Here is a 25,143-nt window from a genome sequence, read left to right as displayed (position 1 = left end):
ACACTGTTCATCAATCTTCAGAATTTTTGTAGGGGAAGTAATACTATCTTGAGAATACTAACAACCTCAAAGAGGGCCTGATTGAGTTAAATGCAACCACTCGGCGTCAAGACACCATGTGCCAGGAATAGTAGAGATGGGCATACTGATTACAGAACCGTTCCAATGCTTCTATTATATGGCAACACTCTGTGCAATGGATGACTCTGGCGCGTGCTGTAAGACCACATTCTCTTTCCTAAAACTCTGAAAGAACTGCTAAGAGTACTGTAATCCCAAAGCAGGGTTTAGCAAACTATAGCCCGCTTGCCAAATCCAGCCTGCCATCTGTTTTTGTACAACCCATGAGTTAAGAATAGCTTTTAAATTTTTAAATGGTTGAAAAAAATTTAAAGAATGCTTCATGACATACGAAAATGATAAATTCAAATTTCAGTATCTATTAATAAAGTTTTGTTGGAACATAGCCACATACATTTGCTTGGTCTATGGCTGTCTTAGTGCTATAACAGCAGTTGTAACTGTGACAAGGTTCCTGTGGCCTAAAGTATTTACTTTATGGCCATTGACAGGAAACATTTGCTGACCTCTGCTCCAGAGTTAAAACTGGCCTGAATACAATTGACAGGTTTAAAACCATTTTAAATAGTTAAGGATAGGGGGCGCCTGGGTGGCTCAGTCATTAAGCCTCTGGCTTCAGCTCAGGTCCCTATCCCAGGATTCTGGAATGGAGCTCCTACATCCGGCTTCCTGCTCAGAGGGAGGCCTGTTTTTCCCTCTCCCACTCCCCCTGCTGTGTTCCCGCTCTTTGTCAAATAATAAATAAAATCTTAAAAAATAATAATAAAATAAAATAGTCAAGAATAATCTCGAACACTAAGATATTCATTGATTCAATCAAATCTGAACAGTAAGTTGGCCTGTAACTATGTACTTTGGATGACAAGATGCTGTTCATTGGTCTAAGGGCTATTCTGAATTAATGAGAAACGACCACTATCATGACAATAGCAGAAAACCAACTCAACCTTGTGCTCTTCAAGAACTAAGAGGTGGGGGCACCTGGGTGACTCGATTTTGGCTCAGTTCATGATCTCGGGGTCCTGGGATCCAGCCCCATGTGGGAATCTGTGCTCAGCAGGGAGACTGCTGGAGATTCTCTCTTCCTCTACCTCTGCCTTTCCCATCGCTCATGCTCTATTGATCTCTCACTCTCTAAGAAAATTAATCAATTAATTTTAAAAAACCTAAAAGGTTGTATTCCAATTCTATGATTAAATTTTTTCCAGATTCATGATAGCATGAACTCATTGCTGATCATGTATCCCAGTACTTAAAATATGAAGATACCATTTATCTAGAAGATAATACTTTCTTATTCACTCCTTCAAATACTGCATCTGTCTTCAGGGAAACTTTGGTGGTAAATAATGTTCACGCTGTGATCTGATGGTGGAAATAATCAAAACTGAAGTTTCTCTTTGGCAAAACTGTGTCCTTTGCCACAGTGTGGAACATACGGAAGATTCTACAGCAATTTACAAATAGTTCTCTGGCAAACAGGTGCCTGGGTAATGACAACTTGTTGAATATATTCACCATGCATTTGTTCAGGTCAAAGGCTGATCTGAAATAAAGGGATATGAGACTTAGCTTGTTGCCCATGCAGCCCTGTTCTTTTCCCCCTCAATTATTAGGCTCCACTTTCTTATTGAGGTTACAAGACAGCATTGCTGATTTGACCAAGTAAAAGTCTACCAAATAATAAAACAGTGAATGAATGGCAGTATGAGGACAATGCGTTAAACCACTCATTTCTCATTTCTCTCTGCTAAGTTATCCTTAGTTCAGTGAATCACCAATTAGGATCACAGGGCTTCTTTGAAGAAACAAAGTCACAATTTCAAAAGGTGCCCAGATTTTGGTCAGTCTGCTGTCACTGAACAGAAGCATCCAAATCTGGTAGCATTTGCAAGTAGTTTTAATCAGTCTCAACTCTAAATTGAAATTCCTAAAGGAAAGACAATCTTGGGTCCTCATCCTACAACAAGGTTCCATATGAGCAAATGCCGATCCACATAAATTAGTACTAATCTGTAAAGTGTAATATTCCTTGGCCTATATCTTCAGGTTATCGTGTGGGAGATTTATCTGTCCAGTCAGGTGGAGACTGCCTAAGCGAAAGCCATATATAACTTTCACTCCCAGGCAGATGCTATTAAATGCACAGTACAATATTTTAAAATGATGAACGCAGGTAGGGTACAAATGAGAGGGAAGCCATTTATTCTGAACATTTATCTCTGCCCCTTCCTGTTTCATCCTGCGGATATTTTTTTACTGCAGATATTATTTACTTTCCTATTATCCTGATGTAACTGTTGGAGGTGGGGAGGCAGAGCTTCAGCAGCATCAAAGCATGGTTCCCCCAGTTCCACGGCTCCCATGTAGAAACAGCTCCTCTGAAAATGTATCACAGGGTACCTCATTTTTATAAATTCTTTATTCCCTCTTGAAAATCTCCCTTTCGGTTGCCAATAAAGATTTAAATGCTTCTGGAAGAAAATTCATCCAAATGAACACAGCTGGGAATGACTGACATCAAGCATGGAGGGGGGAAAAAGCATGTCAATGTTTCAACACATTACTTGTTGAACAACTTCTACTCAGTTCATCTGCACGAAATGGGTGTGCCAAAAGTTGGACATGCCAGCAGATGGTTACAAGCACTGTTTGGCATGCATCTTGCTACCATTCCATACGCTGAAAGATGGAACACAATTCCCCTGAAGATACTCTATTTTCTAAAATAGTGATTTAGATAGAACAGAGAAATGACAGAAACTGTACAGTTGGGCCCTAGACCTTCAAGTCCCATATCTGCGTGGTCTTGCTCGCTAATGTGCTTTTTAGCATCTCTGAACAGCAGTCCTCTCTTTTCAGAGATCAGTGCTTCTTAACCATGAATGTGTGTCATAAGTACTAAGCGCATTTCTTTCAAGACGTCCATGTCCAAACCTCACCTGGGTTACTACGCTGACTCAGACATCCCGGGGTAGGGCCGCGTATGTGCATTTTCAAAAGCTCACCAGGTGATTACACAGTGCGACCCTGGTTGGGAACAACTATTCTAGATCATTTTTTTATACTGATGAGCAAATAATTAAAACACACAAACACACCTACAATGACCAATATAATTCTGCCTTATTCCTTGTGGCATTATCTAAATGCTCCCCTTTGCCATCCCATTCCTTCCTCTGGATTTCTTTCTTTGTAATATTGGAGCTTTCCATAGTTTGATAATTTTCCTAGACAAATCTCAGGCTAAGTCAGTGTATAATAGGCACTCTTCATTTGGGGAGGCAGCGTGCCAACTTAGATCAGCAAATCCTTCCAAGATAATGCCACTGTAACTTACAGTCATTTAACCAATATTTATTCAGCAGGATATATGTGGTGGGAAAGGCTAAGAATGCAAGAAAAACAAGATATGGTTCTTGTGCCCTAAAGGAGCAAGTATTATGTAATTAGGGTAAAAATATATGGACACGTTAAGAAAAGTTAAATAACCACATGAGAAAGCATGTGATTCCATATTAAATTACCCGTACTTACAATGAGGACTCTAAAAATTCAAAAGAAGTAGTGTTCGTTCCAGACACTCAACAGTCATGCCACATTTCTGAGAGGGCCTGGGGTTTGAAGAATGGGTAGGGGATAGATAGGCAAGGCAAAGGATATGGGTATACAGGCCAGGAAAACAGCAAAACCAGGGCAGAAGTGAACAAAGTATGGACAGTGAAAAGACCACCTTTTGGAAGGAAAGGGTCTTGTGGGTGACTGATACCAAACACATAAAGGCTAGAGTCTAGCTAAGAGGCTAAGGAGCCTAATAATTTCTCCTATAGTTGCAGAAAAATCATAGGATGAAGGATGAAGATAGCAGCATTTGAGGAATTTCTTTGTAGAAAGAAATCCATGAGTGTGAGATAAACAATAAGGAGAGCTATGAGAGTAATTAAGATCTGGGCCATGGCAGTGGCTTTACAAAGAACTAATGGAGCTCGGTCAATGACTGGTTTGAGTTTCCGGCATGTAACAGAATGGAGGCATGCAAACAATAGGAGAAGGGAAGTCAGAAGGGGAAGCAAGTCAGAGTTGCCAGTTGGGAGAAAGCAGAGCGATGCCTCAGAAGAAACCTCTTCATTGGACCCTTGACTTTGGAAGAACCCGGCAAGAGGAAATAACTTCTGCACAGAGGATGGAAGGGAGAGTGAGGAAAATAAGAGGTTGAAGACTGAATGTAGAGAAGAAGCCCAGTCGAGAAAATGGGAAAGTGCAGAATAACCAATGCAAACAGGAGGCCTCGGGGAGGCAGGAGAATCTGGTGGGACTCCAGAAGTTAAGGAAGAAGAAAGGTTCAAAACAAAGTTCATTGGCATGGTCCTCTGCAACAGAGAAGTCCGAGGCCACCAGTACCATCTCAGTGCTAGTCCCAGCAGCCCTGCCACGCGCCCTAGCCCACAGCTGAACTTTCTCCTCTCATCGTTAGTTACTGACTGTCCATACCAATTGTGTAGCACGCACACTTATTTGTTGTGTAATACCACTGATGTACATATACTCAGGTATTTGTCATAGCTCTTGGACACTATTATAATAAACTTCTTGAGGAAAAAGATCATAATTGATACTTTCAGTACCACCTCTCCCCCTTCCCCCGTTGTGCCTTCACTTGCTATGTCTTTAGCAATCATTTAGAAATATTTTTAACTGGTTATCACTATGCAGATTCAGGGAGAATTCGGGGAGAAGACATAGATTCTGGTCTAGTGTGGAGTCCTGCTGTTGGAAGTGTGGTTTATGGACCAGTGGCATCACCTGGGAACTTGTGAAAAATGCAACTGCATTTGCCATCCCAGACTGATAAGAGAATCTGCATTTTAACAAGATGTAGTGATGAATTTTCTTATACACACTGGTAAGGAAACTGGTGTGGACTCAGTATAATCTAAAAGAACTTGCGCTGAGCTACCAAAGAAGTCAGCTGGAGGAAAGGAAGATGGCACATGAGTTTCAGCATGTGGTTCCTGCGCCCAGACCCAGCTTCACCCCTGCTCAGACCCGCAGCCCAGCGGAGCCCAGGCCCTCGGCATGTATGGTGGGACAAGGCCAGGAAGCAATTCTACCTTTTGATCTGGAGCCCAGATGCATAAATCCTTCTTCCATAAGCTGCCACGGCGTTCAATTATAGGAAGGGCTTTGCAGATTTTATCTACTGGGTTGTTTTTCCAGGTTTTATAAATATTCTGACCTCCTAAAGATCCTGTTTATGCTCCCCATGTTTATCCAGCCCTAGGAATTTAGGATATTATTCAGTCTCTAATTCATTTCTCCCAGAACTCCAGGTTTCCCCTCTAAGTTTTAGGCTGCAATTGCTAAAATACTTTTCCAGCATAATTGAAAGCTAAAGCTGAAAAGGCACCTCCAACCCCAAACAGCAAGAACCTGCGACAAAGGGAGCAAACGAGGACAGCACTATTGTTCCAAAGACCAGGGGTCAGGAAAAAGCTCCCGACGGACAGACCTGTTGGACAAAGGCACCGTCATATCCCAAAGGATGGAGACCAAACGGACCAATGAGCTCAAGGCCCAGTATCTTCCCTTTGTTAGAAATGTGCTCAGTGCTTCAGTATTTCTTTCTCTATCTTTCCCGTAGGTAAGTGTATTGAGTGTCACTATTTCAAAACAGCACGGTGCTAGTTCTTGGAGAGTCTTTTATTATTCTTAACTGCTTTATTGATATATAATTGATACACCATAAAGTTCACATTTCAGAAATGGAAGAGAACTTCATTCCATCCCCCACCTTAAAGCAATGCTTCATGACACTCACCGAAGGAATATAATAGAGTTATTTCTTAAATCTCCAGGAATATGGGACATCGTCACGACTCTCTGATAATACATCTAACATCTCAGCTTTCACCAGTGGAAAGAACATCTTGACAAAGTCCCCTCTTTTAAAATGGCAACTGTTACAGTAATGACCTCTAGCGTTCTGTGTCGGAGATGGCTGCCTGAAAACACCCCGGCAGGTCCCTGTTACCCGCCGACTGCGTAGGAACTCCACGAGAAAGTGAACTTCATTTACTGAGGCCAAAGTGAAAATCACAAATTCTTACAAACTACTCTTCCTCCATTTTTTGGGTGGACTCTTTTTCCACCAGGTGGCATCCTTTTTAGGGGCTTCTGGAACCTGCAGGAAGCCTCTATTTTTAACCTCAGGGATGGGAAGAGTACTTGGGTTTTTCTTTCAAAAAGGAAAACAGCAACTCACATGCTTTCACAGAACTTCCTCAGCGTGCTTGGCTTCTCCTGGTTGCATCTTTGTCGAAACCAGCGTTGAATGCTGCGAACATCCCAGTCCAGCTGCTTGGAGAGGCCTTCCAATCTCTTTTCATCAGGATGCTGTGAAACAAGGCACCAGCAAGATCATTTTCATCTTCACTATAAATGCATCTGCCCTTGTCTCAATTGAGATCCCCACCCCCCGCCAATTTACTACCTGCTACTGAAATTTTCTGTATTTACCACTGAGGACCTAGACCTTCCATTAGTAGTGCAGACATAAATAACCACTGAGGATTAAAAAACGTTACTCATTAGGAAACAACACTGAAACACATAAATCTCGCTCTAACGCTGGCACTTCTTATCAGCAGAGATGCAGTGAAACAGGCAACTGGCTGAGTCAGCGCCCTCAGCCTTCAAGGAAAGGAGTTAGGTTAGGATGAATTTGCAAAGAGGCATCATTCAAAGGTTTCACTTTCTCAGGAAGAAAAAAATGCTAAACCCAATGATCACTCCTCCAGGTAACGTAGGGCAGACAAAAAAGCGGAGTAATCTCAACAGACCTCACTTCAGCCTAAGGCACCAGTTCTCCCACAAAACCTGTCTTCCCTTTCCTCCTCTTCTCTCTGTTTTGCGGCTCACACATTCCCTTCTATCCCTCGTCTTGGTCATTCCTTTTGACCAGATCCCCATCAGACCTTCCCATCAACTGCGCATCACTTGAAGACACCAACTTGGCGAACAGGGAAGGGACCCTCTTTCTGGCTCGCCATCGGAGACCAGTCTGTCTCCCACCCATTTCTATGACATCAGGAGGCGACAGCCAGGTTCAACCGCTCACTCTAATCGCCTCTCAGCCTTGGTTCCCTCACCTGTCAGGGTTGTTTATCCACCTAAACAGGACTGTGGTGATGACCAAATGTAAACAACATGTCTAAGACTCCCTAAACACTCGTTTCTCCCCTTTCTTACCTCTCTCCCCTCTCTTGGCGAGCTTAAAGACCACCCTGCCCGCAATTATGTGAACGTGTCCTGCCGCACAACAAAACTCAGTGGAGTGAGGTCCATTCCTTTATTTGTCCTATCCTTCTTTTACTATAAATCCATGTTACTGACCAGAGGAAATCACCAAAAATGGGATAAAGGAGGCAGGCGGAGCACCCTCAAGTTACAAAGGTGGGATGTACCTATGAGGACTTTTCAAAGCATCTCAAGCAATTCAAGATGTCCGAGACACAGGGAATAGCGCAAGTGGCCTCCGGTATTATGACGGAGGTTATAAAATGTGCTGGGCTTCGGTCTGTGTGAGTCCTTTGCCAGCTTTCAGGGAGGTGTGTACTTTGACATGTTTTTGCTGTCAGTACTCATGATACCATCTACACTCTCCTTGTAGGTCTATTTTAATTAAAACATAGCGAAGACAAAAAATTCACATCCTGCTACATACCTTGGCTATACCATGTTCCTACAGGAATCAACTTTTAATTTCAATTTGTTTTCTCAGCTTATTGAACAGGTCAAACATTCACATGGTTCACCAGTTAACAACTACGCAAAGTTTCGCCTTCCCATTTTATTCCTACTGTTCTCCCCCTTCCTACTAGCTAACCAGTTATTAAATCAATTCCTTTTTCAGAGTTATTTTATGCAAATATAAGTAAATTTGAGTGTGTACTCTCACATCTCTCCTTGTCACACAAATGGCTGCATACTACATGTATCATTCTGAACTTTGGGTTTTTTTACTTTACAATGTATCTTGGAACATTTCCGTATCAAAACAAAGAATGCCCTCTTTCTTTTGTGGAACTGTCAGGATATGCTATAATTTACTTATCCACTCTCTTGTTAGTAGATGTTTAAGGTGCTTCTAGACTTCCACTACTACAAACACTGTTGTAATTAATCATCTTGTCATAGGTCATTAGACAGGTATACACTGAGATAAATTCCTAGAAGCAAATATTGGAGATCAAAGACCTAAGCATTTGCAACTGCTTTAGATATTGAAAAGTTACCCTCACTAATAATTTTCCCAATTTATACTTTCACAAGCAAGAGTACCCACAACATTTCCCAATGCCTCGCCGAAAGAGTACAGTATCCGATTTCTCAACTTTTTTTTCCAGTCTGATATAAAGTCATGTCTCAGTATATTTTTAACTTGATTTCCTCTTTTTATGAAACAGGAAAAACCATTTATGCTTCTTTTTTATGAACAGTCTTTTTGTATCTATTGCACATTTTTTTCTTGATCTGTAGGTATTTTATTGATTTGTAGATTTCTTCATTTATTAGTTAGTGCAGTTAAATCTGTGTCTATAACATAGGTTGCATACTTTGTACCAAGGTCTTTGTGTTTTAGAATTCGTCATGGGGTTTTCTGCTTGTTTTTTATTTGAAGTTTTTAAAAAGCATGTTTGAATTTATCAGTTTCTTCTGTTATAACTTCTGAATATGGGGTCATAATAAGAAGAGCCTTCCCTACTCCAAATGTTCAAGAAATTAACATAGGAAGAACTGGCATCTTTACCCAATTTGTCTTTTGCATCCTTCAACAGTTTGAAAATTTTATTCACATCCCTTGCACATCCTTGTTACATTTATTCCTAGGGATAGTTGTTTGTGGTAACTTTTCACTTGATTCCTTTACTTTTTCAAATAGGCAGTTAGATAATAACATGTAACTAGAATGTAAGCTCTATAAATAAAAGGGAAATTTTTAGTATCTTTTTCATCTAAAATATAGTAGGGACTCAGCAAATTCATAAATATACACACACACACATACACACACATACAGAGTTGGTAAGTTATATTTTCCTAGAATAATTTCCATTTTACCCAAGTTTTTATATTTTCTTTGTCATATTAATAAAAATACATCCTTTTTATTTTCCTCCATTTCTGCAATTGTTGATTATTATGTTAATTCTTATGTTGTAAATTTGTGCTTTTTAAAATTGCGTTAGCTAACTTTCTACAGATAAAACTACTTTTGAATTGATTTTCAATTCTATAGCTTTGCTAACACAATTTCTTCCTTTATTGCTAAGTTCTGCCTTCTGCTTGCCTTGATTTGTTTTGTGGTTCTTTTTCTAATGTTTAAGTAAGTGTTGAAATTTGAGTTTTCATCTGAGTACTGCTTTGGCACAGTACAGATGAGTGATGTCTTCATCCCCTCTGTTACCAAATATTCTGAATTTCTATTTTTATCCAAGAGTTGATTAAGAAAGCAAGGAATTTTCTGTTTTCTGAATTCTAGTATTACTACGTCATGCCTATTTTTATTTTTTTCAAGATTATTTATTTATTTATTTATTTATTTGTCAGAGAGAGCATGCAAGCACAAGCAGGGGGAGCCACAGGCAGAGGGAGAAGCAGTCTCCCCACAGAGCAAGGAGACTGATGCAGGACTCAATCCCAGCCACTGAGGCGTCCCAAGTTGTACTTATTTTTAAAATTTATTACAGTTGTATATATATAATAAAGGTTATTTTTGTAAGTATTTAAAAGATATTTCAAAAGGAAGTATGGTCCTTATATTCAGAATACAGGGTTCTAAATGTACCACTTAAATCTTCCTCATTAATTATGCCTCTTAGAATTTCTATCTTCTGTTTAACATTTTTTTCACTTAATCTGTCATGACCCAGAGGTAAATTAAAATGTCTTGCTATTAAATTATTTCTTATTTCATTCTTTTTTTGAGTATATGGATACACTGACAATGCATATTAGTCATAACCACTTCATCATTATTATGAATTGTATCCTTTGGCAAGAAAAAGCCAATTCTTCTTTTCACTTAATCCTTTCTAGCCTGAATTCCACTTCTATGTAAAAATAAAAATCCTACTTTATTATTTGTATTTGTCTATATACTGTTACTCATACTTTTATTTTCAATATTTGTAATTACTTTTTCTTATCGGGTATCTCTTATCAGCTACATGACCCAAACCTAAATTAGTTTTTATTAGATGAGTGGACCTATTTACATATATTGATACAACTGATAAGTTTCTTTATAGTTCTGTCAAATTAATTGTTATGTTTTTTTTTTAAAGATTTTATTTATTTATTTGACAGAGAGAGATCACAAGTAGGCAGAGAGGCAGACAGAGAGAGAGGAGGAAGCAGGCTCCCCGCTGAGCAGAGAGCCCGATGCGGGACCCGATCCCAGGACCCTGAGATCACGACCCGAGCCGAAGGCAGCGGCCCAACCCACTGAGCCACCCAGGCGCCCAATTGTTATGTTGTTTTGATTAAAAAAAAACTTTTAATCTTGGCAAACCAAATATGGTTTTATTTTACTTCCTTTTTGTAAGTAATTTTTGTTCTAGGTGTTACCCATAATTGTAATATCTTCTTCTGTTTGTTTTCAATCAATAATTCTATATGAGCAATATTTAAAATTAGCAAATTTCCTCTCCCCTCCCACCCAACATTAGACAATAATTTTTACCTCTTTCACAGTTTACTCTTGTATTGTTAAATATGCTTATACTTCTATTACTTGATTTGGCTGCTTAAACTGATTTGCTTTGACTCCCAGCTATTAGAGACTACGCAATTAGTGAATTTATTCTACCTCCCGCCTTTTTCCCCCTCCCCATCTCAAATACTGTTAGTTGTATCACTCCTACAGTGTGAGAGCATATAATGTTTACATTCTGTCTTGTCATCCTAACCCTCACATTTAACACTTTAGATATTTTCAAACCTTAACAACACTCTAGTAACCTCTTCATTGGCTAAAATAAATGATTATAATAGTTTCTTCAAAAGGACTCATGAGAACAATTCCCCCAAATTTTTGCATGTTCAAATCTGTTTGTCTAGGAAGCCTGGGTAGCTCAGTCAGTTAAGTGTCTGCCTTTGGCTCAGGTTATGATCCCAGGGTCCTGGGATCAAATTCTGAGTCGGGCTCCTTGCTCAGTGGGCAGCCGGATTCTCCCTCTGCCTGTCACTCCCCTGCTTGTGCTCCCAAATAAAATCTTTAAAAACAAAACCTGTTTGCCTTTAACTGTTACAGAATAAAAACAATTTGCCTAAACATAAAATTCTTAGTTCACATTTTCCTTGAAAATATTGGAAGTGTTGCTATAAAGAAGACCAAAGTCATGGTGATAGTTTTTCTTAAATAAGTGATTTGATTTTTTGCTTGACTGCTCAAAGAATTTGTTCTTTTATTTTTCAAATCCAGTAATTAAAACTTGTTTTAAAACTTCCATTTTCTACTACATATTCATTAACATATTAAAATAAATCTCCATTTATTTTAGAAAAATTTTCTTGGGGGTGCCTGGGTGGCTCAGTTGTTAGGCATCTGCCTTCGGCTCAGGTCATGATCCCAGGGTCCTGGGATCAAGCCCCATGTCATGCTCCTGCTTGGCGGGGAGCCTGCTTCTCCCTCACCCATTCCCTCTGCTTGTGTTCCTTCTCTCGCTGTGTCTCTCTCTGTCGAATAAATAAATAAAATCTTTAAAAATTTTTTCTTGAATTATATCTTTCAATATTTATTCTCCTTTGCTTTTTCTTGAGGGATTCTAATAATGCAGATGCTGGATCTGCTTGAGCTACATTTCTGATTATTTTTAGCTCTTTTTTGTTTCATTTAATTTCCTTTTGTTTTTTAAAGATTTAATTTATCTATCTGACAGAGAGAGAGCACAAGCAGAGGGATCAGCAGAGGGAGAGGGAGAAGCATATGCCTACAATTTTTTTTTTTTTTAATATTTTATTTATTTATTTGAGAGAGAGACAGCGAGAGAGAGCATGAGCGAGGAGAAGGTCAGAGAGCGAAGCCGACTCCCCATGGAGCTGGGAGCCCGATGTGGGACTCGATCCCGGGACTCCAGGACCATGACCTGAGCCGAAGGCAGTCGTCCAACCAACTGAGCCACCCAGGCGTCCCGCCTACAATTTTTTAAATACAGGGTAACATAACAAAAGTGGACGATGATGTGATTTCTCTGGATCATAAAACCTGGTTTCACAGCTGACATATATATTTTTTTTTCCCTCAGTGGCTCAAGAATTGATTTGATTGGAAAAGTGAAGCTATTAGGATTATAGATATATGCCAATAATATGGCACGAGAATCCCCAAAATGTAATAAATAAATATAAATGAACAAATACACACACACACACAAATTTTTTTATACCAGATATACACAGAAACAAACAGATGTCACCTCAAAAGGAAAGACTCTTAAAGAAAAAAGGGGGTTCAAATTCATCAGATAATTACAGAGATGAGAACTACACAGTCACATCATGTGACCAGTGTGGTCACAAAGGGATGTATATTCAGAAAGACCTACAGTTGGGGTTTCAAGTTCTATGGCTATTATCTCAAAATTCTTAATAATTTTGTTACAGGACTGGTATTTTGTATATGAAGTCCAGTGGGACAGAGGAACATGTGTCAGGAGCTCAGTCTCAGCTCATACACAGTCCTACCACTTCCCCTTGACAAGTTCTGGGGAACTCATTTCTCTGTTCCCTGGCTCCCCAAGCTCCCCAGCTTCCTCCCCCTCCCCACTCTGCCTAGTGATTACTGCTGCCTCGGTGCAAGCATGGAAAGGGCAAGAGGTGGGTGTGCCTACTGCACAGTATCTCAGTGTGGGACACGGAGAGAGCCATCTGCACCCTAGGCTCGCACGTCCCTGTGTATTTGGTGGGTGAATCAGTAGGGACAGGTCTCCTCCTCACCCCATTCCAGGTACCAAGTGTGTCCTGGTGTAGTTACTGCAATACAGTTGGGAGTTACCTGTACCATGGATTGGGGTAGTAGGCTCTTGAAAAGGGGAGAAGCCTGTCTCAAATTCGCCACCCCTGGCCAGAGAAGGGTAGGTATGCGGGCTACCCCACATTTTCATTCTGCATTGGCCCCACAAATTATGTAGCCAGTCCTATACAGAGTATATTTTAACGGTTTGAGGGGGCTTTTTAAGGATTTTATTTATTTGACAGACAGAGATCACAAGTAGGCTGAGAGGCAGGCAGAGAGAGATGGGGAAGCAGGCTCCCCGGTGAGCAGAGAGCCCGATGCGCGGCTCGATCCCAAGACCCTGGGATCGTGACCTGAGCGGAAGGCAGAGGCTTTAACCCACTGAGCCACCCAGACGCCCCTATTTTAACAGTTTTGAGAGTGCATCCCTACACATTTGAAAGACGGTAACCATGCCCTTCTCCAAAGGTGACCTGAAATCATGGTCAAGGCCAGTTGCTGGGATGATCACTCAAACACACACGAAAACTGCTGAGACCCTCTGAGTGCTACTCCTTCTATTCTGGTCACCTGACCCATTACTTTCTCATATCAGAAATAACACTGGACAACTATAAAGAATTCAGGGAAAAACTGTTCCAAATTTTGCTGCATTTATGTTTAAAACATGAGGTTTCTGCTCTAATCACATAAAAATGCCCAACAGAACCACCTTGGAAAGTAAGAGAGTATGATCAAAATTAACTAGAAGCAAATATTCTCTAGAGCAGTCAACCTGACTGCAAAATCCTTTTATTACCTTTATAGAGGAAACTTCTCCAGTAACCATAATAAACATAAGGCAAGGGAATAAAATGTCCACTGCAGAATTTCTAAAGGGATACATCACATTTGGGTAGAAAACTCATTTTATTATGCACTTAGAGGAGTTCACAAAGTGAATTATAATTCACTTTATAATTCAAAGTATATTATAATCTCATTTTAAAAACCTGATAACTTCCTACACTTCTGCTTTTTCACAGGGAAAGAAGTGTCTCCTGCAGTAAATTTATATGTTACATGAAAACACAAGTTTTTTCTTAGTATTTTCTTCCTTTAAGTACCGTAAGATATGTGCCCCTTAGGGTTAGAACTTGGCAATCTAAAATCAGCCCATAAAACTCCAGAAGAAGAGTTCTTCGAAAAATCTCATACATTCTTCTCTTCTTCCCAGCAGAGATATGAAAAGCACCTAGTGCTTTCTTCTACTTCTCCAGGAAAAATACCATTTTTAAAAGAACAGAGGAGAGAATCCTAGTGAATCTTGGCAGAAGACCATAAGATAAACAAAAATGTTTGAATAGCTGAATTAATAGTTTTCAGACAAGAGGCAAGTAATACCAATGGTTAACGATACAAATACCAAAATAGGAATAAAACTTGCTTAACGCTGTCAAACCACATTTCAGAAGCCTGAGTAATTTTCCCAGGAAAATGAAAAAGTGAAAATGAACCATTTACTGTACAAACACACAACACTTCTCCTAGAATGTTACACCCCACCTGACCTTTCTCATCTCCACCAGATTAAGATAAAGAGAGAGATACGAGTAAGAAGATGCTTGGGTGCTGTGATGTGCTTCCTTTCCTCATGGCCTTGGACAGTTTGTGGCTTGGTCTTTCTCCTCCCTTCTTTGTTCTTAAGGCGCCAATCTTCCCCTTGCCTTGCTCTGTTCCTCCTGCCCCTACTTTGGACTTTAACTCACCACAGTGACGACCTCTTCCCCTACTTTCTCCACAGGGAATCTATAGCTTAGAACTCTCCAGACCCGTCCTTTATTCTTTCATGTTGCAACTTTCCCGTCCTCCATTTATTCCCTCATGTTTACATCTGCTAAGTATCGAAACTACAGGAACATGAGGACAATGTGAGAAGCAGATGGGTTCTTTTTCTCACACACAAAGATCACTGCATTTTTCACATATTGAAGGTCTGTGGCAACCCTGCATCAAACAAGTCTATCGGGGACTTTTTTTTTTTTTAATAGCATTTGCTAACTTTGTGTTTCTGCTTCATGGTTTGGTCATTCTGGCAATATTGCAAACCTTTTTGTTAGTATTTTATTTGAATTGCTGCACTCTCCCGACAAATCCTTACTGGATGAGAGATTGCTTCTTATGAATGAACCAAGAAAGTGATTTCTTGAGATGGGATCTCTTCCTGGTGAAGACGCTGGGAAGATTGTTGAAATGACAAGAAAATATTTAGAGTAGTACATATATCGAGTTTATAAAGCAGTGGGTGGAGACTGAGAGGACTGACTCCAATTTGAAAGAAGTTCAACAGCGGGTAAAATGCTATTGAAAGGCATTGCTACACGGGCCACTCATGCTACAGACACATGGCTCGTGAAAGGAAGAATCAATCAATGCAGCAAACTTCATTACTGTCTTATTTTTAAAAGTTGCCACAATCACCCCAAACTTCAGCAACCACCACCCTGATCAGTCAGCACCCATCAACATGGAGACAAGAACTTCCACCCAGAAAACAGGTCACAACTTGCTGAAAGCTCAGATGATGGCTGGCATTTTTAGCTATAAAGTATTTCTTAATTTAGGTAACTACATTTTTTTTTTAGATACGATACTCTTGCTTACTTAACAGATTGCTATACAGTGGAAAATGACTTTTATATGCACTGGGAAACCTAAATATCCATCTGACTCTTGCAGGGGTCTCTGACCAGACCCACGATATCTCCAAGGTATGTACCCCTGTACATTCATTATAGTCCTCAGCTCTGCCCAGCCAGCTCCACAAAATCCCATCCAACTGTTATACGTCCTGCTTCATGTCACAGAATTAGAGGCACAGAATTAGACTGATCACTGTCCAATCTAGACTGTTCTTTACAGACAAGCTTCTAAAATCAACGGGAGAGGAAACAAACAGGTCTCAAACACGTCTGCTTTTCTTCAGCTTCTTCCCAGCTTAATTTCCAGCACGAGGCTGGGCCATTCGTTCTCAAACCCAGGAGGAGAGAAGGGATTAAATAATTTCAGATTGAGAATGGTGGTCACGATAATTCACACTGTACAAAAGGACAATCATACCTTTGTAATTGCAGTGAAGACCTTTTCCAGAATGGCATTTGGCTGGGCGATTTGTGGTCCATTGGCCTGTATGTTGAGGGCTATGGCACATGGTTTGGCTACAAATCTTAAAAAAAAAAAAAAAAAAAAAAAAAAAACAGAAGAAGTTACTTTTTTTATAACTGTTCTTAACATCACCAATTCATTACATAATACTCAGCTGTCCCCATAAAGGGCTGGGTGGACATTACTGCCACACATATGTTGGTCACTACAAAACCAATTTAACTTTTTTCTCTCCTTTAGTCTTCTAGCTGTAACAGTAAAAAAACATGTAAATCTCCTGATCCTTAAGTTCTGAGACTGAACAGGTAGAAAGACCATCAAATGACAAAGACAAGTACATAAGTAAAATAGAGAAGCAAAACAAACTATCATTTTTAAATGATATAATTTATGTTTTTCTTACTAACATCTGGCTAGCAATTGTCATTGTTCATACATTTTTGCTGTGAGAAAGTATTTACTAACCATCTCATGACACATGGGAAATGTACCTTTGATCACCCCTACATTATAAAATTGGCTGTTTTGCTTCTATAATCAAAGCACACTATATTCAGCACCAATTCCTTATGGCTTCTTAAAATTCCTACTTTGTGGTTATTTCTGTCTCTCTCATATGGAGTAATGAACAATGTCAGACAGCATGATGTCCCAGACAAGTTGAAAAGTCTGAAATGATTACGACCATCTGCTGCACTGTTTTATCCGACACGAATGACTATGTTAAGAAGAATGGGAAGACAGAGCTTCATTTCTGGTTGTGTCTGATATGCAAATGAGAAGGAAAGGGCATGGGCCCCCAAAGGTAGGGTGACATCGCTAAGGTTTTTTTTATTTTACACATTTACAACTTTAAGAGTTGTTTTAGCCTAAATGTTCCAGAAATAAGGTTTTGTGAATGTTCTTTCAAGTAGTGACATTTAACGTTTTCTACTAATACAAAATAATATAATACCAGATGAAAAGTATTAGCCATATTAATGTTGGCCAAATCCAATAACTAATGAGTGTACAAAACAGATCATGAAATTTCTTTAATATCTGTTGACAAGATTAAAGAATAGCAGACAAAGGAATTTTTTTTAGGTGGGACCAATGAAGTTTACATACATACAACACTTAATATCTCACTGGGTCCTATTTGAAGTTAAAGAGAAGACATTTATTCAAACAGAAAAATGGAAGACTGTACATGCAAACCTAACCCAGGAAAGATATACACAGAAAATGTGATATAATATCTGTTTTGCTGGGCTTTCTGGGACAAAGTTAGAAAAAATATCCTTTCTTAGTATGTAAGTATTCTAGAATCTGGAGTTTCCCCCAAACATGCATTCTCAATTCTTTTTGTTCTAAGTTCTAAGTTCTAAATATGTTCTAAGACATATTACCCATGCCCCTACATTCTTAAAGAAACATGTAATCTTTTTCATTCTAGGTCTTCACTATGAACAATAATCATGGAACTCTGGCGATAGCTTATGGAAAAAAATGAGGTTTGATAGGTATTGCCCACAGAGGAGAGTCCAGAACTTGCTTTCTTGACAAAGTTTCCTGCTTTGTAGTTTTCTGCCTCCTCCTTATGATTGGAGTGTGAAAAGATACAAGGACCAGCAAGAGTGGGGAAAAGAGATAAAATGGCAAGATTAATTTGGTGTAAGGGCCAACATCAACTCGTCATTGGTTGCTTTCTACTCTTCCCCGTCAGATTTCTCCCCTGCCTTCCCTCATCTTCTCCAGTCCCACAACTTCTAAAATATTGTTCAAATTTCCTTTCTGAATACGCCATCATCCTTTTAACAACCTTCTGTCCCAGTACATGGTCTTTTTTCCATCTTCTAAAGAGTTAGAGTTGCAATGCAGAGGATGACTGTTTCACCTCTGAATACACCATGGCAATGCTTATTTTCCTGAGTATCCCCAAGTATAAGAATAAGAAAATATAGACATTTTATTTTGCATTTGTTCCCCGAAGACTTTGTGAATCACTGCTGGGCATTTTGTTTCTTCAGAGAGAGTACGAGACATCAAATAAAACCCATGACACAACTACCATAATTTTGTTACCTAGCATCATGGTTCATTAGAGAAAAGCTTTTTGTTGTTGTTTTTTGAGGGTTTTTTCCCCCAATGCTGCAACAGAAATAAATTCAAAAAAGCAGGTTTGTAGGGACAGAGAGATAGATGGAAGTGGGGGTAGGAGGCATACCTACAAATACAATAGTTAAAAGGAAATATGTTCTTTCAAACTCTGATGATTACCTTTATAAGGAAATGCTCACCTAATTACTTTATCAAAGGTAGCAACACTGCTTTCTCAAGATCAAACATCTATAAAGTACTTTCATGTAGTAGAACATACGTGCAAGGAAACATAATAGGGTAGGAGCTTTAAAAAAAAAAAAAACTAGTCTTGGTTTAAAAGCAGAGGAAATACCTAAGACGTTTCTACTTTTTAATTCTATTTAACCACACGTATTTGTATTTTAAACAGGAATTGAACATCTCTGCACAGAGCACCAAAGTAAGCTCTGGGCTGTGGTATGGCTAAAGGTACAACAAAATACAAAGTGATTATTGCACTCAAAATGTTTACAGTATGTTAAAGGAAATTAATTTTTAAAAAATAAATGAATGTGTAGAGGGCAAATATCAGTTTTTTTTTTTTTTTTAATTTATTTGACAGACAGAGATCACAAGTAGTCAGAGAGGCAGGCAGAAAGAGAGGAGGAAGCAGGCTTCCTGCTGTGCAGAGAGCCTGATGCGGGGCTCGATCTCAGGACCCCAAGATCATGACCTGAGCTGAAGGCAGAGGCTTAACCCACTGAGCCACCCAGGCGCCCCGCAAATATCAGTTCTAACCACTTAACACCATGTAACCTTCAGTGCGGAACACAGCCAGAGACTTCAGTCCTTTCTAACTCTAGCATTTCCTGCACTTTCCAAAACAGCTGTAAGGCTGCAATGGAGGATACGTAAACCTAAGTATGGTGTAAATGTATAGAATTAAATCACACACACACACATATGCACACATGCACAAATGAGTATAAGTACACCTGGAGAAGAAGTTCAACAGATTTTATAAATATCATTATCATTATTCTGGTTGTGACATTATACTATAGTTTTGTAAAATGTTACCGTTGGCGGAAACTGGATTAAGAGTGTATGACCTCCCAGTGTATTACTTCTTAAAACTGCATGTGAATTTATAACTATCTCAATAAAGATTTCAGTTAAAAAATAATTAGAAAAATTCTCTTTTTATAGTATGGAGCTCCTCAAAAAGTTAAAAACAGAACTATCCTACAACCCAGTAATTACTCTACAAGGTATTTACCCAAAGAATACAAAAATATTAATTCAAAGGGATACATGCACCCCAATGCTTTTAGGAGCATTATCTACAATGGCCAAATTACGGAAACAGCCCAAGACAACTGATGAATGGGTAAAGAAGATGTATATTTACACAATGAAGTATAACCAGCCATAAAGAGGATTGAAATCTCGCCTTTTGCGGCAACATGGATGGAGCTAGAGATAGCATAATTCTAACTGAAATAACTCAATCAGAGAAAACAATACCATATGATTTCACTCATATGTGGAATTCAAGAAACAAAATAAATGAGCAAAGGAAAAAGAGAGGCAAACCAAGAAAACAGACTCTTAACTATAGAGAACTGATGGTTGCCAGAGGGGAGGTGGGTGGGGGGATGGGTCTAACAGGTCCTGGGGATTAAGGCATTCATTTGCTGTGATGAGCACCTGTGATGTATAGAAGTACTGTATCACTATACTGTACACCTGAAACTAACATAATACTGTAGATTAACTAACTGGAACTTAAATAAAAACTTAAAAAAAAAAAGAAAAAGAGAGCATAGAAAAAATGTGAAACTGTAGATTAATTATCTCTACTGCTAAAAAGACAATTTTTTTCCTATAGCAGTGGTTTTTTCTAATTGTTTAGTTTAAAGTCAATTAAATAACATGTAATGTATTATTGGTTTCAAAGGTAGAGGTCAGTGATTCATCAGTCTTATATAATACCCAGGGCTCATTACATCACATGCCCTCCTTAATGTCCATCACCCAGTTACTCTACCCCCACCCCAGCGGCCCTGTTTGTTTTCTCTGTTTGAAGGTATGGTTTATCTCCATCTCTGGTTTTGTCTTGTTTTATTTTTTTCCTCTCTTCCTCTATGATTCCCTGTTTTGTTTCTTAAATTCCACATATCAGTGAGATCATATGATATTTTTTTTCTCTGACTCACTTATCTCACTTAGCATAATACCCTCTAGTTTCCATTCATGTCATTGCAAATGGCAAGATTTCATTTTTGATGGCTGTGTGATACTCCTGTGTGTATGTGTGTGTGTGTGTGTGTGTGTGTGTGTGTGTGTGTGTGTATGTGTACACATCTTCTTTATCCATTCATCTGCTGATGGACATCTTGGCTCTTTCCATAGTTTGACTATTGTGGACATTACTGCTAGAATCATTGGGGTGCAGGTGCCCCTTTGGATCACTACATTTGTATCTTTGGGGTAAATACCTCGTAGTGCAATTACTGGGTCATAGGGTAGCTCTACTTTCAACTTTTTAAGGAACCTCCATACTGTTTTCCAGAGTGGCTGTACTAGCTTGCATTCCCACCAATAGCATAGGAGGGTTGCCCTGAAAAAACAACTTTAAAAAGGTGATAAGTGGGGCACCTGAGTGGGTAAGTGGGTTAATCCTCTGCCTTCAGCTCAGGTCATGATCTCAGGGTCCTGGGATCAAGCCCCGCATCGGGCTCTCTGCTCAGCAGGGAGCCTGCTTCCCCTTCTCTCTCTGCCTGCCTCTCTGCATACTTGTGATCTCCCTCTCTCTGTCAAAAAAAAAAAAAAAAAAAAAAAAACCTTTAAAAAAATAAATAAATAAAATAAAAAGGTGATAAGCAGAATTTTTTTTTTAATATTTTATTTATTTATTTGAGAGAGAGAGAGAACACGAGCAGGGGGGACAGGTAGAGGGAGAGGGAGAAGCAGACATCAGCAGGGAATCTAATGTGCAACTCAATCCAAGGGCTCTGGGATCATGACCTGAGCTGAAGACAGTTGCTTAACTGACTGGTCACCCAGGCACTCAGAGCAGAATTTCTTTCTTTAGCTTTAGTGCCTCATTGTGGGATTTGTCTATACCTTTATGTATCTTTGACTTGCTATAATAAATCCACAATTAAGACTAAAAGAAATTGTTTTTGATGTGACAGAATGAGGTTCTAATACACTGATTTTTCATCTTTAAAAACTCTGTACAACATACAAATCAAAACGCTCCCCCCCTTACCTAAACTACCTAGGGACTTAGGAGAATGAATAAGAGCAAGTAGACTTTGAAAATGAGCCAGGGTAGGAGCAAGCAACCAGCAGAGAGTAAGTTCCCTGTCTATTTATTTATGTTTATTTTGCAGCTCTCCCCTGAGAACAGACACAGTCATAGCACCAGATGAGACACTGATAGCAAAACACACTCTCTTTCTAACTGTAGGAACCAGAGGAAGGAGCCTGGGAAAATCAGAGACTGACGAGGGAACCATGAAAGGGGAAAAGCCAGAGAAGCCAATCCCTGATTCTGTGTATAACCAAGCATGATTCTGGCTGACCTCTGAACTATGTACATATAAGGTAAACTGAAAGCAGTCAGGAGCGAAGATTTAAAGAATTGAATGAAGGCCAAAGCCACTGTCCACTGAAGGCATGACAGACTACAATTTGAATCCAACTAAGTAAATCACCTGTAAACAAAAAACAAACACTTTTCAGGCAATATAAAAAAAAAAAATCTAGAATCTCCACAATTTAACCTTCAAACTCCAGGATACCATCTAATATGTTGATGAAAAGCAAAGTAAATATGACCCACACTTTGAGGAAAACACATAGAAAGACATTCAGTGAACTTGAAGGTAGGTCAATAGAAACCATGCAATCTGAAAAGAGGGGGTAAAAAAACAGTGGAAAAACAAACAGACTTTGAGGACCTGTGGAACAATTCTGAAAGGCTAATATATGGGTAATATGAGTTTTAGGGAAAAAGCGAGACAGAGTGGGTAAGAAAAAGAAAATATTAGAAAAAAATATAGTTTGCAACTTCCCAAATGTGATAAAAGATATACAGTTTCAAGAAGCTTAAGAACCCCAAAAGATAAGTTTGAAACAAAGAAAACCTAGACAAATCATAGCCAATCTGATGAAAACCAAATATAAAGAGAAAACATTGAAAGTAGCCAGACAAAAATGGCACATTTTATACAGGAAACAATTCAAGCTATATATACACTGGAATGACAGCTATAAAATAAAACACATAATGGATTAAAATCTGAAAAATAAAAAATCACTATGTTTTAGCAGAATAATTTAACACCATACTTCTTTTGTTGTTTCCTTTGTTGGGCAACAAAACTCAGGTGGACAAAGGTGGTGTAGTTCATAAAAATACAATGAACTTAGGGGTAAAAGAGAATTATGGACAGGGCCAAGACAATTACCACTTGTATAAAAGTCATGCTCTCCTAGAGCTCAAGAAATGCTTATTAAGCACCAAAATTCTACTGAGCCTTCATTTCTGTAACTTTTGTGGACTTAAAAGTGGTGTACAGTACAGAAAGCATAAAAGTAACAAAAAACACCTAATAATATTAAAAATCACCAGAAATGCTATCACCCAAAGATGAATATTTATTGGTATTTGAGCATTCTTTTGCTGCCTCTCCCCCATACATTTTATATATTTTTATACCTTCTTTACTGTATTTTTATGAAAAATTAGATCACACTGTATATATTTAGTAATCTTCTTTATTTTCCTTTTCTGAATGTCTCCCAAGAAATTACATATCCTTGTATAACATGGTATTCAGTGGTAACAGAGATCTAAGTGTTCCTACTTTTTGTTGTTGTGAAGACTCTCTAAGGAAATAGCCATTAGACCCTTTCTGACAGCACAAAACTCTGGTCAAAGTCCAATTACCACAATACAGATTCAAGCAAAGATGAATCTGAATGATTAAATTCTTCATGTCATCATGGGATAATTATCCATTGTTCCATGTTCTTGATCTTTACCACTTGAATTGTGGATCACCCTTGGTAATATTTCCAAAGCTTTAAATAAATCAGTCATAAAGTTTTGAATAGGAAAATCTCTAGACTCTTCTATATCCTGAATTTTTGTATTTTTTAAGATTTTTGATGGTCAGTAGAAAAAAATGGGCAAAAGATGCAAAATAGGCAATCACAGAAAACAGAAATATCAATAAACACATAAAGAGATATTCAGCACCACCAGAAAACTGCAACAATACCATTTTACAACTTTCAGGCTGGGTCTGATAAGGTAAAATATCGCTGAGGATTTGGAGAAGCAAGAATGCCAATAAATTGCTCATGGTGATTAAATAAAGAAATTTGTAACAATGACCAATAAACACAAAAAGATGATCCTCCACACTCAGTTTCAGAAACTGATATCAAAGATACCATGTCATTTTCACCTATAATATCTGCAAATTTTTAAATTCAATTAAATTTCAAAGCTAGTAAGAGTAAAGAAAAACAGGTACTCTCATAAACTGCTGACATGTATCCAAACTGGTACTGTCTTAGAAATTGAATTTACCAGTACTTAATAAATTATTAAAATGCCTAAGCCCTTGTGGGCATTACTAGTTACACATCCTGCTAGAAATTTACCCTACAGATATACTGGCACTTTTACAAATAAAGTTTATTGAAGTATTGCTTGAAATAAAAAGAAAGGCAGGAAACAAATATTTACCCAAAGGATACACATGAAATATAGCACATCCATACAACGGAATTCTATAAGGTGGTTAAAAAGAGGTAGATTTGTGGAGCTTCAAGACATAATAGTTAAATGTAAAATGCAAGATACAAAACAAGTATTATCATATTTGTTTACTTAAAAAACACTTTTATTAGGGAGAATAGTGAAAAGTTATTAATGGTGATAATCTTTTTGGGTTAATAAGATTGGTTTGCATTTTATACTTCTCTGTATTGTTTAAATTTGTATGTATGTTTGCTTTATATTTACTTTAAATGTCTTCAATCAATATTTAATAACATAAAAAATGCTGAGAGGCAGAAGGTAAAGCAATGTTTATCTGGTGACTATTTATTGATACATATAAATTTCTGACATATAAAAGAAATTGAAAATATACTAAAAGATTAATCATGCCTACTGCCAGGTAAAAAGATTGTGGCTTATTTCAACACTCTTTTTTATGCTTTTCTATATTTTTCTACATCTTAAAATGAGATTTCAAATACCAAACGTAAAAAATAAAATTTTTTAAAAATAGAGATGAACAGAAAAATTTCTATGCCAGGAAAGACTCAAAACCTTAATGACACAAAAACTGAATATGAAAGCCCTAAGACAGCTGCATACCAGCTAATTCCATAGAGTTCTTCAAGCAAAGGACTCCATTGTGACTGAGACAAGGAAGAGAACAGTAGGTGGAATAAAAATAAAATGCCATTTCAGTACCTTGTCAAGTAGACAAAGGATGAAACTCAAGTCAATGGGGGCACCAAAAGATACAAAACTATGTAACTGCTTGAAATTACTTCAAGAAAAATGTTACCAATACTGGCTAAGTATACTGAGAATTCCAAGATACCACAGGAAGAAAGTTGCTTCTGCCCCTGCCTGGAGACACTACGGAATTTCTCTATTTCCTCATCTATATAAAGAAAGCCATAATTAGACTCCTTCTCATGCTGAAAAATACATCTAAGTCATTGACATCTTTTTTGTTTTTAAAGATTTTATTTATTTATTTGACAGACAGAGATAACAAGTAGGCAGAGAGGCA

General features: G+C 38.3%; 1 protein-coding gene across 3 annotated transcripts in view; it reads right to left on the bottom strand.

Moving 5' to 3' along the window:
- The window catches only part of CERS6 (ceramide synthase 6), a 312,414-nt gene that overhangs the window by 211,019 nt on the left and 76,252 nt on the right, over positions 1 to 25,143 (bottom strand). For all 3 annotated transcript variants that reach the window (XR_004288761.1, XM_032355853.1, XM_032355855.1), the window contains exons 2-3: positions 16,199 to 16,304; positions 6,344 to 6,474 (exon numbers count right to left, since the gene is read on the bottom strand). Coding sequence is in view for 2 of the 3 variants with exons in the window: in XM_032355853.1 (XP_032211744.1) it covers positions 6,344 to 6,474; positions 16,199 to 16,304 (237 nt within the window). In the remaining variant the exon portion in view is untranslated. The remainder of the gene's footprint in view (positions 1 to 6,343; positions 6,475 to 16,198; positions 16,305 to 25,143) is intronic.

This window comes from Mustela erminea, chromosome 8 (genome assembly GCF_009829155.1).
Source record: "Mustela erminea isolate mMusErm1 chromosome 8, mMusErm1.Pri, whole genome shotgun sequence".
Lineage (NCBI taxonomy): Eukaryota > Metazoa > Chordata > Mammalia > Carnivora > Mustelidae > Mustela > Mustela erminea.
The sequence above is the reverse complement of the archived record's forward strand: the minus strand, read 5'-3'. Positions and strand labels throughout refer to the sequence as shown.